Source organism: Trichosurus vulpecula, chromosome 6, assembly GCF_011100635.1.
Source record: "Trichosurus vulpecula isolate mTriVul1 chromosome 6, mTriVul1.pri, whole genome shotgun sequence".
NCBI classification, from domain to species: Eukaryota; Metazoa; Chordata; class Mammalia; order Diprotodontia; family Phalangeridae; genus Trichosurus; species Trichosurus vulpecula.
This window is the reverse complement of record NC_050578.1, coordinates 209646584-209667272: the sequence shown is the minus strand read 5'-3', so window position 1 is coordinate 209667272 and position 20689 is coordinate 209646584. Positions and strand designations below refer to the sequence as shown.

General features: G+C 42.3%; 1 protein-coding gene across 1 annotated transcript in view; it reads right to left on the bottom strand.

Annotated features, from left to right (window-relative positions):
• Positions 1-16303: 16303 nt before the first annotated feature.
• The window catches only part of NOP14 (NOP14 nucleolar protein), a 52916-nt gene continuing 48530 nt past the window's right edge, over positions 16304-20689 (bottom strand). Inside the window, exons 16-18 of the mRNA XM_036764733.1 lie at positions 19915-20033; positions 19329-19484; positions 16304-16646 (exon numbers count right to left, since the gene is read on the bottom strand). Of these exons, the coding sequence (XP_036620628.1) occupies positions 16547-16646; positions 19329-19484; positions 19915-20033 (375 nt within the window). The 3' untranslated portion in view covers positions 16304-16546. The remainder of the gene's footprint in view (positions 16647-19328; positions 19485-19914; positions 20034-20689) is intronic.

Below are 20689 nucleotides of genomic sequence, written 5' to 3'. Positions count from 1 at the left end.
GATTGTATAGGTCAATGCCTCCCACAAACTGCATCTATATGGACATCTGTATCTTACATGGGCAGCAACGCATACCTTATGTGGGCAATATATATCTTACACAACCCCAAGTTTAAGAGTTTGAATGTCTGGCTTCTCATTTAGAGAAAGGGGGGATCCTAAGTAGGATGCCCCTTTGTGAGAGAAGAAGATGGACCATTTGTCTCTCCATGCTAGGAAGAACAGCAGGAATGGACTGAAGCCATGATGTACAGAAACAAGGGACCTGGATTTTTCCTGCTCTTAATGATGAATTATTTAGATGGTGTAGACTTTCTGGGAAAGAGGTTGCTGGTCAAACAATTGAGGGGTGTTTACCCTGCAGAGAAATCCAACCTCTCACCTGATTAGCTTCAGCCTATTGTTCCAGCCTGTAGAGACATTTTTGGGTCTGGATTTGATTACCTAATGTTTATGTATCCTTCTAAACCAGTGATTTTCAAAATGTAGTCTAGGAATCCCCAGGGGTCCCTGATTACCCTTGAAGGGGATCAACATTAGTAAAAAACTAACAAACCCTATTAGTTTTTAATTATTGTTAAATATGGGATCAGTTATTAAATGGTCATAATAACATTAAGACATTTTAATTTCCAATTTAGTAAATATCAATACCTATGACCCACATAAACAAATGCTCTTGGGGGAGGGGAGGTCCTCAGTAATTTTTAAGAGTAGAAAGGGGTCTTGAGATCAAAAAGTTTGAAAACCACTACTTTAAACTTCTTATCATCTACAAATTTGAGGAGGTGCCCACGTCTCTACATTTTTGTTGTTATTCAGTTGTTTCATTGTGTGTGACTCTTTGGGACCCCATTTGGGGTTTTCTTGGGAAAGATTCTGGAGTGGTTTGCCATTTCCTTCTCCAGCTTATTTTACAGATGTGGAAACTGAGGCAAACAGGATTAAGTGGCTTACCCAGGGTCACATAGCTAGTAAGTGTCTGAGCCACATTTGAACTCAGGTCCTCCTTATTCCAGGCCCAGCACTCTATCCACAGCACCACCTAGCTGCCCAAAGTCCTTTATATACAGACTCTTTAATCATTTTCTCTTCATCACTGCTATTATCCTTATCATTAGATGCAAAGTATGGTGTTGAGGGAAGAATGTTGGACTCAGAGTCAAGAAGACTTCAGTTTGAATCCTGTCTCTGACACATACTAGTTGTGTGACCCTGGGCAAGTCACTTAAATCAGTTTCTTCATCTGCCAAACAAGAGGGCTTTATTTGATGGTCTTTATGATTCTTTCCAACTCAAAAATCTATGATCCTATGATCAGGGCTGACCTTAAAAACAAACAGCTTTACATGGAAACAACCCTTGATGGGGAGCCAGGAGACAAGAGTTTTGGTCTCAGCGTCTCTGCCTTAACTACATTTGCAGACCTGTGCACATCCATCATTCTCCCTGGACCTGCAGAGGAATATTGAGAGAAAACTTGATGAATATTGGCAGCCAGGGAAATTCACTGGTGTGAGCAGTAACTCCACACACCCCCCGCCTGGAATGGGAATGCACTTGGTAACGGGAGCCCAGGAGTCAGTCAGTGAGAGCCCTGAGTTACCAGACTTAAAAACAACTTGGTAAGTGCTTTGTTACGTGTGATCAGAGTTCTGTGGTAGGTGGAATGAAGGAATGAGGTCAAGTCAAATCAACAACACTTATTAAATTCTTAGCGTGTGCCAGGTACTGTACTGTGCTGGAGACAGAAAGATAAACAAACAAAACATAATAAATAAACCAGTCCCTGCCTTCAAAATTTAATGGAGGGAGAGAGCCTGCAAATAAATATATACAAAATATGTATTACACAGAGCAAGTTGGAGAAAATTGTAGCTAGGCATGAATTTCCTGGTACTACGTTGGGTCACAGATGCATCAGACCTGGAAGCCAGGGATTTCAGAGATCATTCCATTCTATTCCCCCTCATTTTATGGAGTAGGAAATTAGGGCCCAAAGATCTTACACAGCTTACTCAAAACCTCAGAGGGAGTTATTAGAAGGCAGGGGTCAAACCCAGGCCTCCTCCATCCCACAAAACACACGATAGCTGCTCAAGTTTCAGGTTCACTCGTAAATATTATTCCAAATAGAAAAAAAAAGTGTCCAGGAAAACAAGACGTGGAAATTTCTGTGTAATTGAAAGAAAGGAGACAGATTGTTTGGATGACTCTATCGAGGGCATCGTGCCCAGAAACTAGTAATGTGCGAGGAAGCAGAATGGATACACTGCTCACAAGCTCTTCCACCAACCATCCCCTGCTTGTTGGTCTTGGCAAGGCCGGGCTGTTTCAGGCCTGGGAAGTTTATTTGAGCTCAGATGGTCAAAGTTTTCAGTGACACTTGGTTCAGGGATTACTTTGAAACATTAAATAGACTTATGTCAGCATCCGATGTGTTGAGCACCCCGAATTAGCTCATGATGATCAGGGATTGTGCCAATAATTGAATGGACTTCCCTCCCGGAGGGAACCAGCAATAAGCCTGGAGCTCACTTAGAAGTATAGAATGTTAGATGGTTAGGTCAAAGGCCCGTAGAAGGACCATAGAAGATAAAATGTTAGAACTGGAAGGGGCCCCCAAAGAGATCAAAGAAAAAGGGAAAGAACTGATATGTAATTAACAGCCCTCTGTGTTATAGTAAAGAGCTGGAAGCTAAGCGGGTGCCCATCAATTGGGGGAATCACCGAATATATCTCTCCCTGTTCTGGCACATCCCCTAACCAGATAGCAAACTGATCTTCCTAAAGTGGGGGTAAGGAAACCTGCTGTCTGAAATGTGGCCTTTTGACTGAACCCAAATTAGAATCCAAATAGAATTTGGATTTGGTCAAAAGGCCACTCTTAAGGACATAGAAGGCCACATGTGGCCTTCAGGCCGCAGGTTCCCCAAATTTCTGACCGTGTCACTTCCCCACCCTTCCCCATTCAATCAACTCCAGTGGTTCCTTTTTACCTCCAGGAGCAAATATAAATTCCTACATTTGGTTTTTAAAGCCCTCCTAGATCTGAACCTTTATTGCCTTTCCAGTCTTCTTACACCTTAAACTCCTGTGATGTCATTGGTTCTCTTTGAAAACAAAGGATAAACAACAACCACACTCCTGCCCCTTCTCCCTTTCCCTCTGCTAGCTGGTGACACTGGCCTCCTTGCTGTTCCTCTTACTAGGGACTTCATTTCCCAAATCTGGGCATTTTCATTAGAAAGCTCCCATGTCTAGAATTCTCTCCCTCCTCAGCTTCATTTCCTGGATTTCCTGGTTTCCTGCCAGTTTCTGCTAAAGTCTCAATTTCTACAAGAAACCTTTTCTCACCTTCTTTTTTAATTAATTAATTAAATTTTACTTTTCAACGTTATCTTTTGTAAGATTTTGAGTTCTAAATTTCCCGACCTCCCTCCACTCTTCCCTCTGCAAGATGGCAAGCAATCTGATATAGGATATACATGTATGATCATATTAAACATATTTCCACATTAGTCATGTTGTAACGAAGAATCAGAACCAAAGGGCAAAACCATGAGAAAGAAGACACAAAAAACAACAAAAAATAGAGAAAATAGTATGCCTTGCTCTGCATTCAGACTCCATAGTTCTACCTCTGAACGTGGGCAGCATTTTCCATTATTAGTCTTTTGGAATCATCTTAGAGCATTACATTGCTGAGAAGAGCTACCTCTATCAAAATTGGTTGTCGCACAATGTTGGTATTACTGTGTGCAATGTTCTCCTGGTTCTGCTCATTTCACTCAGAATCAGTTCATGCACATCTTTCCTGGTTTTTCTGAAATCTGCCTGCTCATCATTTCTTGTGGAACAATAGTATTTGATTACATTCATATGCCACAACTTGTTCAGCCATTTGATGGGCATCTCCTTAATTTCCAATTCTTTCTCACCACGAAAAGAGCTGCTATAAATATTTTGGTACATGTCCTCACCTTCTTATACTAGTCTCTTCCCTTTGCGGATTATCTCCAATTTATAATATATGTGTCTTTCTTTGTATTCCCAATATTTGCCCCAGTGTCTGGCATGTAGTAGGTGCTTAATAAATGCTTATTGACTGATTATGATATATCAATGTAATGCGATAATGCTCCATAAGAAATGATGAAAATGAAAGGCTCAGAAAACCTTGGAAAGACTTGTATGAAATGATAGAAATGAAGTTAGCAGAACCAGGAGAACAATCTACATACACAATGATTACAGCATGGTAAAGGAAAACAACTATGAAAGACCTAAGAACTCTGATCAGTTCAATGACTAACCACACGGGACTCCAGAGGACCGATGATGAAACATGCTTCCCACTTATTGGAAGAGAGGAGATGGATTATAGGAGTGGAATGAAGCATGCATTTCCAGATGCAATCAGTGTATGGATTCATTTTGTTTGACTGCGTGCATTTGTTATTAGGAAGGACTTTTTTTTTTGAGGTGGAGAGATTTATGTAGGAGAGTGGGGGAAGTTAAGGATAGTGATAAAAAAAAGGAAAAGAAAGAAAAAAGTCAAGAAAACATTTGCAAAATATGCAGAAACGAGCAAAGGGAATTCTAAAAGAGTATGCAAACAAATGGGTCAGTGTTGGTATTACTGTGATAAAACAAGCTATATGTAACAGAGATATGAAGTTTCATATACAATCCTCTTTTCCTGTTCTTTTCTCTAATGCACAAGTGTGACTGTTTGCTGGCATTTTAAAATTCATAATAAAAAGAAAGACAAGAACTAGAAGAGACCTTAGAACATGGGATGTCAGAGCCGAGAGATCCCTTAGAATATAGAAAAGTAAGTGGTTGTAAGGCTGAAAGGCCATTGGCTGAGGGAGCTGTCACTCCAGGTGAGCAGGTATAGTTGCATTATAAATTTAATAAGTGGATGTATGATGCAGCACTTTCCAGAAGTCTGGAAAGGTAGGCCAGGGCCAGACTGTGAAGGGCTTTCAATGCTAACCTGAGGGGCTTGTATTTTATTCTAGATATAATAGAGAGCCGCTGGAACTTCTTGAGCTTGGGAGTGACATGGTCAGATGTGCTTTAGGAGCAGTACTTTGGCAGTTGCAGAGAGAAGAGATTGGAAAAGGAAGAGTCAGGGAAACCAAATAGGAGGATATTGTAATAGTCTGGGGGAGAAATTATCCAGAGTTTTTGACTGTGTGGGGGGAAGGAGAGAGAGAGGGAAGGAGAAAGAGAAGGGGAGGGAGAGAAAGAGAGAGAAGAAGGAGGGAAAAAGAATAAGAAAGAGTGAGAGGAAGAAAGAGACAAGAGAAAGAAGGGAAGAGGAGGAGAGAGAAGAGGGGGAAGGAAGGAAAGATGAGGCAGGGGGAGATAGAGAAGAGATGAGATGTTGTGGGGATAGTTTAAACTACACTTTGCTGCTGTTTTGGGGGGAGGACACATAGAAGTTAAGTGACTTGCCCAAGGTCACTAATAAAGAAGTTTGAACCCAGTTTCTGAGACTCCAGAGCTAGCATTTGTTTATAGGGATATGTGCTGAGCTAAGAGACTGACCATGTCTGAGGACTGCGGTGGAGGGGATTACTGCTTTAAATGTAGATTCAGTGCCCAACCTATGGATGCCCAATGGCTTTCCTTATAGCTCTGACAAGAATTTCTCCCTGACAGTGTAGTGCACATGGTCGGTCATAGCTGACACAGAGCCTTTGTTTTCTGTTGTACACATGGTAGAACTGCAGCGACTCACTCTAACGCCAGACCTTGAAGAGAAGATTTTTTTCTCTTGTCTGGTCCATTAAAGGAATAGTAGCCATCCACAAAGAAAAGACAAATTAACTTCATTCTCTTTGTTGAGTTTAGTTGCCATAACAATAAAAAGTTTACACTTTGTCTCCCCTTCACAACAAATAAACTGGAGTAGGTAGCAAGGATGAAACATAATAAAATGACAAAGTATCACAGTTGGGAAAAAGCCTAAGGGATCATACAGTCCAACCTCCTTATTTGACATATGAGAAAACTGAGGCCCTGAAATATCTAGTGATACTCTCAAGGTCATAGGATCAAAGATGTAGAACTGGAAGGGACCTTAGAGATCTAACTCCTACTCACTCACTTAACAAATGGGGAAACTGAGGCAGAGAGCCCAAGTGACTTGCCCAAGGTCACACGGACCTTGTGACATGAAGGAAAAGCTTGGATTTGTGGAAAATAAGAAATGGCAGAGCTTGGTTCTGAGCTCTAAGTCCAGTCCACAATGTAATGGTTAGTGTACTGGATTTGAACTTGGACTTAGGAAACCCTAGGTTCAGATTTTGTCTCTGATAGCCACTCTGTGCCTCAGTTTCCCCATCTGTCAAATGAAGGAGTTAGAGCAGGGATTTTTATCTGTGTGAGAGAGAGACAGGGAGGGAGGGAGGGAAAGAGAGAGAAAGAGCTCGACCCCTTGGTTGGTCAACCTTAGAATGTTATTAAATGCATAAAATAAAATATATAGGATTACAAAGGAAACCAATTATATTCAAAATCATCAAAATGTTAACAATGAAACAAAAGATCACAGACCCCATGTTAGAAAACTTTGCTCCAGGGGTATGGTAGAGGGGGTTTGCCCTGCCTTCAATCAGACCCCCTTCCCTAGACTCTAGATTCCATCTAGAATTGGCCAGAATTGAACATAGGATGAGGCTGAGGGAATCCATTTCCTCCTCTGCCTCAACTCTAGCTAGATTCCCTCAAGAATCTTAATCAGCTCAAATGGGACGAATATGACCACACACAGAAAAGTAGCTAACACCTTCTCATGTTCCTTTTGCTTTCCAAGTAGGCCCCGGTCCAGCTATGGGAGAAAGGTTACCTATGGGCCAAGTCTAGCACCGAGAGCTAGGAAAGGGATTTACTCCTCTTAGGTGATAATAATAATACAATGCCTTGTGAAATCTTGCCAGCTCCCTGCTAGAGCTTTCCTAAATCCCCACAGCCCTCCTGCTCTCTTCTCTTCTCTCCACTCCCTCCCCCTCGCCCTGCAGTTCTTAGAAAGCTGTGAGAATAAAACCCATTCCTCCGACCCAGGGCCGTCTAGATTCTAGCCTTAATCCTCCAGAAAACCACAAAGTCCTCTACGGTGGGCCTAGGGATTATAGGGCTGGAAAGGACCTTAGAGATCATTTTGTCAAACCTCCTCGTTTTTCAGATGAAGAAACTGAGACCCAGAGAGGGGAAGTCGGAGGTCAGGAAGATGTTGTTGTCCTTCACTCCTGTCCAAGTCTCCGTGACCTCATTTGGAGTTTTCTTGGCAGAGATACTGGAGTGATTTGCCATTTCCTTCTCCAGCTCATTTTACAGATGAGGGAACTGAGGCAAACGGGGTTAAGTGAGTTGCCCAGGGTCACTCTGAGTCCAGATTTGAATTCAAGAAGATGAGTCTCCCTGCCTCCAGGCCCAGAACTCCATCCACTGTACTGTAGCACCTCGCTATTAAGTTCTTAACTACAACCCCAGGTCTCTTGACTGTAAACCCTTGCCATGACTATACCATTTTCTTTATCTGTGTCTGAGGAGGGGTGCAACAAGCCTTGGGCCTTTCCCAGGGTGGAAGATTTCTGAGGGTTAAAAAGGAAAAAGAAGGGAGGGCAAAAGGAATACGTTAGTGTGGAAAGAGGAAGAATGGGTTAGAACTCTGGTATTTCTCATAATTGGGGTGGGTGAGAAGAAAAGTCTACAAACATGGAGAACAGAGGAGAGGAGTGGACATGGGGAGGTTCTGAGACCCTGAGTTGGGGAGGTGGAAGGGAGTCCCAGAAGCACCTCCGATGAAAGGAAGAAACAAAGCCTTCCGGGTTGATTATACATTTCTTTCCCTTTTTTTCAGTCAAACTGGCTAACTTGCTGTTCCCCATGAATGCCATCTCCCTTTTTCATTTCTTTGCATGGGTTATCGCCCCATACCTGGAATACTTTCGCTCCTCACCTCTGCAAAACTCATGTCAGCTAATGTAATACGAGGCTAGCCCATGTGCCGTCTTCTTCTGCTGTTCAGTTGTGTCCGACTCTCCATGAACTCGTTTGGGGTTTTTTTGGCAAAGATACTGGAGTGGTTTATGATTTCTTTCTCCAGTTCATTTCACAGATGAGTAAACTGAGGCAAGCAGGCAAGGCACAGCTAGGAAGTGTCCGGGGCCAGATTTGAATTTTGTTTCCCAAACAAGTCTTCCTGACTCCAAGGCACCACTTAATCTTTATCCACTTTATCCTGCATCACCACCCAGGTGTTTACTAAAGGTTTTTCCTGATTTCTCCAGTTAGTAGGGGTCTGCCCCCAAACTACTTCACATTTAACTTGTATATATTTTGAATCTACTTCCCCCCCATATGTGTGTTATTTTCTCTCCCAATAGAATGTCAGCTTCTTAAGGAAGAGCTTGTTTTGTTTTTGTCTTTATATCCCGTGTGAATAGCACAGTGTCTAGCACATAGTAGGTGCCTAATACATGTTTATTATGTTGTGTTGTAAAGACATTTTAAGGCTGGGCTCCAATCTCTCCTTCTTCATGAAGCTTTTTCAAAGACTCCAGTTCATACCGAAGGCTCCTTCATCTGAATTTTTTTTAGCAATTGTACTCAAATTTTATTTTAAAGGTTTGCCATTTTATTTTCAGTTCCCAATTCTCCCTCCCCCCAGCCCTTCCCCCATCCATTGAGAAGGTAAGCAGTACCTTCCTACAGAAGTCATGCAAAAATGTATTTCCATACTTGTCATATTGCCTCCCCCCAAAACAAGAAAAATTAAGTGGAAAAAAATATACTTCACTATAACAATTGTACTCTTGACCATACGGTTTAAGTCAGTTACTTAGTGAGAGGCCTGGGATGAGCAGGAAGTATCCACATAAGAGCCAGGAAGAGAAATGTCAGAAAAATGGGAGCAAAGAATATGACAGTTGTGCCTTGAGCTTCCGGCATCTCATCTGCACCTTGATGATGACCCTTCCACCCCACCCCTCCCCCATCCCCATCAGCCCTCCAGTCCTCAGTCAGTGTTTGTGCATGGGGTTAGGAGTAGGGGTGTGGCCTGGGGAAATCGCTTCTGATGCTATCACAAGTCTTAGGAAGCTGGCTCCTGGTAGTCTTGGCCGGAGTACCGCAAAGAGAAGCCAGGTAGAGACACTGCTGCTTAAACAGGCTGCTCACGTGGTGGAGATAGTCTGGGAAGTGGGTGATGGGGTGCCCGGATTCACAGCAGTTTCCTGATCTCGGCCTGCCCTCTTGTGGGTTCGTGTGATCTACTATCACTTATTTCTGGAATGTACTCTCTCCACATCATTAGGGGTGGAGTGTGGCCTGGGATCTCACTGACATAGGGAGCTGCCACATGAGGAAACCCTCTGGCTGGCATGTCCTCTACCACTCCACAAGCTTACAGACTTGCTGGGAGCGCTGAGAGGTTAAGTGACTTACCCTGGGTTACATGACCCATAGCCCTCAGAAGCGGGACTTGTACCGATGTCTTCCTGGCTTTGAGGAATGGTTTCTAACTGATGGGGTGCTTGGGTGCCTGTGCTTGGACCCCAGTTCCAAAATCACATCTCTCCCTGGCCTCAAAACACTGTCCCTAGCAGTTTCTCTCTAGCAAAACAGGACAGCACGCCCTAGCAAAACACTTCTCTCTTCCTGATAGTGGCCAGCTGTACCTACAGAATTTATTAGTTCAACCAGCTGTGTATGTGCAGAACTGGCTGTGTACTGGGTCATAAAGATATTTACTACTCACTGACCTATCATATGCATGTTAGACCTAGACATATGTATACTCCCTTACATTTATCTTGTCTAACAAGACATTGATGGAAGCAGCCAGGTTATTTCCCAGTCAGCCCTGACCTTTAGTTGACTTAGTCACATTTCAGACCTAAAACCATACCTCCACGTAGCCCTCCCCTTGGGCTATTTCCCAGTGAACTCTGGGTAAGATACCTGCGCAGTAGATACAAAAAGTGTATGTTCCTTTAAGAACTGACCACCCCTTCCTTAACCACTCCTCATCCCACCCCGAATCACTGAATTAACATATTTGGTTTTAACATGTTTTACTAAAATTTAACCTATATAAACTTTACCTGCACCCCTGTAAGGTTGCAGGTTCCCTAAGAACTCTTGCCCACTGAAAAGCGTGGTAAATCTTTGCCACTTTGACTTAAAGAATGCTTGAGTCTGTGAATTCATTTCAGGTGGCCCTGACCCTCTCCAGTACTGGGGTCCTTTATACCATCCCCCCAACCACCCCGTCTGGGAACTCTGGGTCTTGGGGTTCCTGAACTTAGTCTCACCCTCAACCTAACCATTATACAGCACTGCCTCTTTCCTCTGTATCTTTTCCTTGTGGACATCCTTTTCCATCAAGGCTCATTTCTTCCCTGAAGCTTTCCTTGACCCCTCCCTAAAAAGGAAGGAGATAAGCATTTATTAAGCACCTACTATGTGCTAGCATTGTGCTAAGTGCTTTTCACAAATATCTCACAACAATCTTGTGGGGCAGGTGCTATTATTATTATTCCAATTTTTCAGTTGAGGAAACTGAGGCCAGTGGAGATTAAGTGGCTTGCCAGGGTCACATACCTAGTAAATGTCTGAGGCTGGATTTGAATTCGAGTCTTCTTGACTTGAGGCCCAGCACTCTATCCACCAGCTGCCTCTCCCTTTTACTGTATTTCTTATTGGAATTGGTTTAGAGCTTCTTGTTCATGTGACAGCATAATTAGGTGTATACATCATATCCCTCCTGTTAAATGGTAAGTTCCTTTATTATAAACAGGAGTTGCGTATCATTTTTTATTTTTATCTCCAGTACCTAGTTCTATGTCTTGCCTATAGTTGACTCTCATTAAAAAAAAACAAACTAAAATTTTGAAATTAAATATAAAACAGAACATTCCTATACACAACAGAGCACAAAAAGGATTCTTTCTATATGAAACTATTAATTTCCATTTCACACTGATCAAATTAAAAAAAAATGTTATTTTCAGAACTGTCGTGTTTGACCTTTTCTCTGAACTTCTTTTTCTCTCCTGTGCACTAAAAGAAGTGTTAACAATGCCCCCATCCTTTTCAATCACTTTTGCTACCCTTCCTCACAGTAACCTTGTCCAATTAAAAACTGAGAGAAATAAAGAGGCAAAAAACTCTTTGTAAGAAATAAGTTTAGTCAAGGAAAATGAATCCACACAGAGGCCATGTCCAAACATGCTCGTCTCTCTCCGTCACTTCTGTCAGGAAGTAGGTAACGCTTCATTGTTGGCCCTCTGGACGTGTCACCGCACAGATCAGAATTCTGTAGTCTTTCAAAGTTGTTTTTCTTTACAATTCTGCTCTTTGTATAAATTACTCTCTTGGTCTTGCTCACCTCACCCTGTGTCAGTTCTTATGACCCAAGGATTCTGTGAAGTTGTTGCTTTCGTAATTTCTTATGGTGCAATAATATTCCGTTACATAAATACACCAGTTTGTTCAGTCATTCTCTAACTGCCTGAGACAATCTAAGGCACTCTCTTATATGACGGGGACTTAAGACTGTTGTTTGCTTTCCCGATTCTGATTTTTCATTCATTTCTCTCCTCTTTATTTGGGTTGTTTGTGGTATGTTCAGGATGCAGGAGTGCTGGGTCTGGCATGAGGGTTCCCACTCCCAAGTGCAGGAGAAACCTGAGTCCTGCACCGTTAGGATGGAGCCCAAGGCTTCTGGCTAATGTTGGTCATGGCTGTGCCAGAGGATGAAACAAGAGCCAGCCCTTATTTCAGAGGCTCTGCCAGAGGCGAAGGACTGAGACCTTATATCCTCCATGCCTGATCCTTATGGTTTTTTCCTTCTGGTTCCCTGATGCATCTGACATTTTGGCCAGGGAGGATTTCTGTGAGCTGTGAGTGAGGCCACCAAATAGAAGCATCTCTGCTCAGAAAAGTTAAAGCTGAGACAATGGACAGAGCCCCACGAGTTTCCAGGTTGCTCTGCACTCGGTACTGGGGTGGGGAAGTCCTGCCTGGCACTCAAGGATGGCTCCTCATTTTGGCATTCAAGGCCCTCTACAGTCAGGCCCCATGCTGCCTAGTCTCCCCCTCCTCCCTCCAGATCTGCTAGACTGATCTATTCCTTCTTCTCTACACATACCCTTCCTCCTACCTGAATCCCTCTCCTCCCTTTCTAAGCCCATCCTACTCATAGGTTTAGAGCTGGAGGGAATCTTAGGAATCATCTAGCCATAGGATCATAGAACTGTGAGTTGGAGGAGACCTCAGAAGCCATCTAATTTAACCACCATTTTGTGGATGAAGAAACTGAGGTCCGGGGAGGCTCTGACTTTATAATCCTGTAGCAACAGGTACTGGCTAAAGGCTGAGAAATGAAAAATAAAACGGTCTCCCCCAATTTTTTGCAGCAAGGAATTAACTGATGGTGATTGGCTTGAAAAATTTGTGAGCCTTCACCAAAATTATTTAAGAGAGGAATTTGCTCATATAATCCAGAGATCCTAACTATGTCTTGCTACAATAAAAGTGTAACTTGAGGAGGATTCTGGGAAGATGGCAGAGTAGGTCAGAAAATTCCAAGCTCTCAAGATTTTCCTCCACAACAGAGAAAAAACTGTGCCTCAGAACACTGAGGGGCAAAAATCAGTAAGAGAAAGGGCAGAATGGAGTCCTCCTGGGACAGTGAGAAAAGATCAGAAGAAAAATTCCCAGGGTAAAGTTTGGCCCTAGAGAGCAGCAAACACCTCCACGCTAGGGATTGCTCAAACAAGCAGCAAGCCCCAGGGTTAGCTGGGTTGGAAGGTTGCCTAGGCCCTAGCTACAGAAACTTTTATGCCTGGGGCAGGGAGAGGAGTTGGGACCTCTACTGATAGGGAACACCAGTCCAGCTTTGCTTCGGAGAGTGGAGGGGGCGAGAAGGAACCAGCACAGTCTGTGTGAGTGAAGAAGCAGTAGGGCATGGATGCCACTAGCTGGGGGGCTCTTACAGGAGGCTGGAGGTTTTCATTTGGGTTCAAGGTCAGAGAAGAGAACTGAAGGAGGATCTGAGGCCAGAGGCACCACCTCCATGCCCCAGGACTAGAGGTGATTACAAAAATTAAGCTATTAAAAAAATGCAGAGTCAAAGGAGAAATAATCCAACCACAGAAAATTATTATGGGAATAGAGAAGACTGAGGCTCATCTTCAGAGGAGGACAGTGAGGCAAAGAAGCCTTCTTCTACCCCAAAGAGTAATGTCAAATGGTCACGTGCCCAAAAATAATTCATAGAAGAACTTTAAAGACTTTAAAAATCAAATGAGAGAGACTGAGGAAAAACTAAAAAAAAAAAAATCCAAGAAAAACAAGAAGATTATGAAAAGAAAACTAACTAGAAAAGGAGATCCAGAATCCTAAGAAAGAAAATGACTCCCTGAAAATCAGAACTGGGCAAGGGGAAGCCAGTGAAATTATAAGAGATTAAGAAATAACTAAACAAAAAAAAATAAAGAATGAAAAAATAGAAAAGAATGTGAAACATAAGAAAAACAACAGATCTGGAGAACATATCAAGAAGAGAAAACAGAATAATCAGAAAGCTACAATCAAAAAAAAAGCTTGATACAATGATACAAGAAATAGTTAAAGAAAATTGTCCTGAAGCATTAGAATAAGAGGGGAAAGCAGAAACAGGAGAAAAAAAAAATCCACCAATCACCACTTGAAAGAGATCTTATGAGGAAAACCCACAGAAAGAGTCAAATTCCAAAACCCCCCAGCTCAAGGATAAAATATTATGAACAACAACAAAAAAAATTATATATGGCAGTGACACAATTAGAATTATAGAAGTCCTAGAAGTGACTACACTAGAAGACCACAGGTCTTGGAACACTATAGATGGAAGAGCAAAAGAACTGGGCTTCTGGTCAAAAATATCAAACCTGACAAAGCTTAGCATAATTCTGAATGAAAAATAAAAGGACATTTAATGAACTGTCAGACTTTCAGGACTTCATTAAAAGAAAAGAAAAAAAATGCTGAACTTAATACAAGATTTGACATACAAGAGCCGAGAGTAACATAAGGTACATACCAAAAGACCAACTACAAGACTCAATAAGAACAGATGGTTTGCCTTTTATGTATGAAAAATGTAAAATGTATGTCTAAGATTGTTATTAGTAATTGGGTGGTTCATAAGAAAGAGTGGGGCAGACTTCATGATATGACTTCATGAGATATGATAAAATTTCAGTAAGTAAAACCATTCAGGAACAGCTAAAAAGAGTAATTATCTTATACAAATGAGGTGTGAGAGGAAGAACCGATACAGAGGAATTAGATGGGGGAGGAGGTCTGTTGGTTCTGGAAACCTACTTTTATCAGGAATGGGATTAACAGGGGAACAATACATATACATCTAGAAGAGTATAAAAGTCTCCAAAATTTAGAAATAAATAAAATACTAAAGGAACAGGGAGCGGTGGGGAGGATAAGGGAGGGATCTTTAGAGGGGAGGGTAAGGGAATAGGTTGAAGGGTGTTTAGATTAATGGGAATGGGAGGATAAGGGAAGGATCACTGGAGAGGGGGTAGGTTAAATAATAGGAGGGCAAAGTAGCAAGTAGAAGTAGAGGAGTCAGGAGGGATAGGAAATAAGAAATATGCACAAATATTAAAACAAAGATTAGGAGTAGAATCTGTTAGGGAAAGCATATGCGTATATATGCATATGTATACGTGTACATCTATACAGAAATATAACCACACTTAATTGTAGCCTGGGGGGGAAGGGAGAAGGAAGGAGGAAAAGAGAACAAAGTTAAAAGTATATAGCAGAGAACAAAAGACGACCTAGAAGGAAGCAGAGAAAAGATCAGCTCTCAACACAATGTATTTAATAGACAGGCTTTCTTGAAATGGAAATTCGTTACTATATACTTTGAATCCTCTTATATTCTGTGGTGCACATGACATTTTTTCTTTTATATTTAAGTTTCAACATGTTTATGTCTCTTTTTCTTTTAATTTAAATTTATTTATTTAACATATTTAGTTTTCAGCATTGATTTTCACAAGAGTTTGAATTACAAATTTTCTCCTCATTTCTACCCTCCCCCCCACTCCAAGATGGCATATATTCTGGTTGCCCTGTTCCCCAGTCAGCTCTCCCCTCTATCACCCCCCTCCCCTCTCATCCCCTTTTCCCTTCCTTTCTTGTAGGGCAAGATAAATTTCTATGCCCCATTGCCTGCATATCTTATTTTCTAGTTGCATGCAAAACCTTTTTTTTTTGTTTTTGAACATCTGTTTCTAAAACTTTGAGTTCCAAATTCTCTCCCCTCTTCCCTTCTCATGTCTCTTTTTCTTATTATGTATTTAAGTTTTAATAAATTTTTTTAAAAAGTATAACTTCTCTGCACCTTTGTCAACACCAAGAACTGCTCAGTTATTTTTCTTCCTTATAAACACTGAAGAGCCCAAAGGGATCTTTTTGAGGCAGCCTGGTTAGATTGGGCCCTTTCTCCCACAGGGAAGGGTAAATGTGGAGAGAAACAGGCAGACTGGCTGACGAACTCATAAATGTAATCCTTATGCCTCAAAGGAATCATATCTACTAAAGTGTGTGTGTATCTCCATTGGCTTAATTCTTGATTTGTATATTCAATGGGTTTATTGTAAAGTTTTGTAAACTTCAACGTTTGGGGTCTACTTGGGTCAGCCTACGGTCCCATAAGAACTGACAGTCACATAAGAGATGGCCTGTTGTATGAAGCAGGTCACAGGGGACCTAAGTAACTGTGTTGGCACATGTCCTTCTGCCTAGCACATGGTAAGTAAGCCTTCAATACATGCTTGTTGGCTTATAACTAGGTTGATTCTCTGTAAGCAAGTTGTCTCCTGTTCTTTAAAATCCTAACACTTGAAGCCTAAGTGTAAGCTCTGAATTCTTGTCTTTTTCTCCTATAGTTATAGAGAACCCTAGTAGGGATCCACAATCCCTGAATCAGTATTCTACCACAATGTATCAGGAGACAACTTTTACACAGTCCTAGGTTCAGCCCGCCTCAATCCAAGCTCCTACAACTTTCAAACTGAGAATTGCTGCTTTGCATTGTAACTCTGACGCCCTGCAAGGTCATGAGTCAGTCAGTAAGGTCTGCATTCCCCATTCTGGACTTTCTAAGGACTCAAGGGTCTGAGTGGACTTGAGAAGGAGGCTGAAGTGAAATGGGCCTGCTGGTTAACCTTCATGGAGCCTCTCCACTAATCCAAAGTTATAAATTAACCAGTTTTCTTCTAGGTTGATGTTTTATTAAACTGCAAAAATACACCAAAAGTCATTTATATTTTAAGTTAAGGAATTGACTTGATTACAGCGATGTACCAATGTGTACATTAGAGCCTGTATTTGTACAATGGGTGGAGAAGCATAACTCTATCCACGGAACCTTGATAAAAAAAATTCACTGTGAATTCCAAAGTCTTGGCTTACGTACAAATATAAAATAAATTATTTTCTACTCATAAACAACTTATTTTTTGAACTTTTTCCTCTTCAGGGCCTTCCATTCACCTTCCTGGGTTGCCAGGCTACCGAAAAGTTGTTTTACTTTTCGCTTTCGTTCAGAATCCCTACAAAATAAAAATACAATATAGAATTAATGTACAAATAAGACCAAGAGATAGAACATATGACAGAATACATCAAGTGTTTTTGACTTTATGTAGTTCTACTTCAGAAACAGTTTAAATCTAAGCTTGCATACAGTAGGTAATCAATAAATGTTTACACAGCAAACTTATCAATACTACAGGACTTTAGAATCCTCTAGAGAAGGAAGGGACCTTAGAAGTCTTACAGACTGACTCTTAGCTGAGGCATGAATGCTCTTCTACAATATCACCATCCAATTTTACTGTCAGATTCACTGTCAAAGATTAGGAAATTCCTGAAGTCTGTCCCCTAACACCCTCCAAACACTGTTTTTCACTAGCCCAGAAGCTGCTACCTATTTATCTTCTCTAAGCTCCCCTGGGCTCTCACTGCTGCACAGCATTTTTTTTTTTAACCCTGACAGACTCTTCCATTACATTTTCTGCAATTGCTACCCCAGATTTCTCAATTGCTCGACACTAAGCATGTAAAATTCAAACACAAAGAGGATAAGGATCCCCGCAGGCAGCACAGTGACTGAAGTTTTAACATGCAATGTTATCTGTGTTTTACTGTATTTTTTATTTTGTCAGGTATGTCCCAATAGCTACATCTCCATCCGGCTCAGGCTGCACAAGGCAGTCTTGTTATTCTATCGCTGCTCTACATCAATCCTCTCCTGCAGGATGTTCCCCTGCCGGGACTCCCTCTTTCCCTGCTCCACACCTCAAAGCTCTTTCCTCTGGCTTCTAGAGGGGAGGTGGCCCTTTCTGCCACCACCTACCTCTGTACTGATGCTCCTGAGCCCAGGAGACTGCCCTCAGTCATCTGTCCTCTGGCTCTTCTTCAATCTTTCCTCAACCACTGGTTTTCCTGTCTGCCTACAAACACCCCCCACCTTTAAAACTAAACAAACAACACCCCCCCAAACCTTCTCTTGAGTTTGTCAAGCTCTGTATTCTAACGTCTTATGTCTCCTTTTCAAAGGCAAACTCCCAGAAGGGCATAGTAACATGTGCTGTCCCCACTCCCTCACCACTTACTCATCTCTAAATCTAGCTTCCAATCTCATCACTTGACTGAACTACTCTCTCCAAGGTTATCTGTAATTTTTTAGTTGATTTAATTAATGACTTTCTCAGTCCTCATCCTCCTGACTTCTCTGCAGCTTTAGACATCCTGAATACTCTCTCCCGCTACCAGTCTAACAGTGATTACTAAGTGTCTTTGCTAGACGGCCGTCCATCTCCTTCTCCGCTGCGGCTTTGTTCTTGCCTGCCTTCTCTCTCTACATCATTTTTCCTCTTGGTACCTTGAAAGTTCATTGATTATCTTTATGGAGATAACTCTCAAACCTACACACCCACCACCTACAATCTTTCTCCTGAACTCCAGTTCCCAATGCAGTCGCCGGCTTGCAATATCTTTACACGGACGTCCTTCTGTCATCTCACACTTAACATGTCCAAAATAACTCACTTTTCTTCCAGAACTTCACCTCATCCCTCTGGTTAAACAGGCTCACAGCCTCTGTCCCCCCTCACATCAAAGCAGTGGCTAAGTCTGGCTGATCTGCTCTCTAGAGCATCCCTTGCAGCCATCCCCCTAGTTGGGCCTCTCACCTCTTCTCTGCACCACTGGAAAGTCTCTGACTTGGGGTGCCAGCTTCTAGCCTTTCATTTCTTTGATCCATCCTCCACATAGCTGCCAAATTAATTTTCCTAAATTGCAGACATGTCACCCCCCAACTCAAAATCTTTCAGCAGCTCCCTATGGCATCTAGGATAACATATAACCTCTTTTTGTGTGAATATAAAGTCCTTCACAACGGGGGAACCACCAGCCTGTGTTTCCAGGCTTATTTCATACTACTTTTCTTACAAATTCAACTTTCAGGCAAACTGAGCTACTAGGTGTTCCCTAAACTCAATAATCCACACCAACAGGGGCCCCCACCACCCATGCCTGGGACCTCCAACTCCTAGGCTCTTTAGTTGCCTCAGAGGCCCAATGCAAAGCCTTTTCTGATCCTCAGGAGTAACGGAGTGCTCTTTTTCTCAGAATTATTGTCTCGTCACCCATCTGCCCGATGCTGAGTCTCCTGGAGGATTTAAGCTCTTTAGGACAAAGACTGTTTTAGGTCTTTCCTTGTATCCTCAGTGCTCAGCACAGTGCCTTTCACAAAGCAGGTCCCTAAAAAATGTTTACCTCAATTACTATTTCTGCACCACCCCGAAGTAAAAAAAGGATAAATCTAATCATTCCTCTGCGACAACACTTCAAACATTTAAAGAGAGTGATGTTGTCTCTTTTGCAGGTTAAATACCCCTCTCCACTCCTTTAACTTTGTCTCACAGTGACACGGTTTCAAGTCTTCTTACTATCCAGTTTGGAAATGTGTTGGATGAGTGAAGGAGGCAAGAAAAAAAAAGTCAGGGACCCAAATAGCTCTTCCATTCATCTCTCATGGCTGCCTAAAGCTGAGTTCTGAGTTCAGATTCTATGGATGAATGGCACCTGCATGCCACCACCTCCCATGAGGGCAAGCAAACAACATGGTCTCAGAGCTTAGTATCGTTCCATCTGGCTCAGGAATTGTGGGAGAAAGCCAAGTGGAGCACGGAACAGGTCAAAGTGATGCCAAAACAAATGGAGATTACCTTTCCATGATTTCTGTAAGCTGCATCCTGGCCAGGAACTGATTATCTTTGCGAATTTCACGGACAGCTCCTTTAAATTCACGTTTATGCTTGTGAATTAATCTTTTCCTTTCCTGCTCCTCTTTACTGCTCCCTTGTTTTCTTCCGAACTCGAGGCTAGAATTGGAAAAGCTGGTATTAGGTAGGTGAAAGACAGGTCTGCAGAGATTTTTTCCGAAGGACACAGGGCAGATTTCTCAGAGTTTGGCACCAGACCTTTGTCCTGGGCCAGAAGCGGTAGCTTATTCTTCCCCGCGGTCAAGCTCAGAATGTAACACATCCCCTGCAAGACCTTAGGTGAGTATCTGAGTGTCAAAGGATTCTCAGAACAGCAAACCATCTAATGGGATGAGCTTCTTTTATCACCACAGCAAAGCTTGAGGTTTCAGGATGGCAGAAGCTATGTTTTATTAAACATCTCTAATGCTCCCACCTCCCAACAGCAATCGGCACTCATTCAATGAATCAACAGAAAAATCAGTGAAGGAAGCCCTCTTTTGTGGTCCAGAGGCTCAGACTGACATACAGGAGATGTTTCCACACTTACACTTTCACCAGTTTGGGTGTGAAGAGCTTCAGAGGCACTGGCTTGCTCTTTTCGCATACTAAAGGCTGATAGTTTTTGCCTTGGTTTTCCATTTCTTGTAATATGCTTTGGCACAGCTCCTAAAAAAAACAAAGAAGCTCGTTTCACAAGGTCAGTTAATGTCTGTTGACATCTTTTTCTACTTTAGGTGACTGTGTTACCTCATGTTAAGGAAGGACCACACTGCTTCAGCCATGGTAATTCTGTCATTGGCAGTATTCCTCCCACGGACACAGACTGCCAAATTTCCCTGACTCAGTAGATTGCTTTTGGGAGTTTGCTGTGGCTAAAAAACTCATTCCAGCCTGGTGCACAGGCTTCCTCTTAATCTAAATTCTCATTCCTATATAATGCTGTAAGGTCTCTAAAGTTAAGGTTTCCTTGGGGTCACAGAATTCAAAAGCTTCTCAAGGTAGATTTTCATAGACAATTCTGAGGAGACTTCTGGGCCACTTGAAGGCTTTTAAAGTGACTGATCCAGACAGGTCTGCTCTGTCCCCTTCTTGTCATCGTAAATGTTTCTGTAGCAGGCAGAGGAATGAGCTCCCCTAAAGACAGCGATTTCTGCTTTAAAGGAAGGAGCCTTTGCCCCTTTCCCACCAGCATGATTTCACCTTCCATCCTCCTTTACACTTTCACTCCAGAGTCCGGAAACCTCCAAGGTCCGCTGAAGGCAGGCAGGGACCTCAGAGCTGAGGGGAGGGGCTCTTGCACCCCCAGCCACGAATGCCCATCC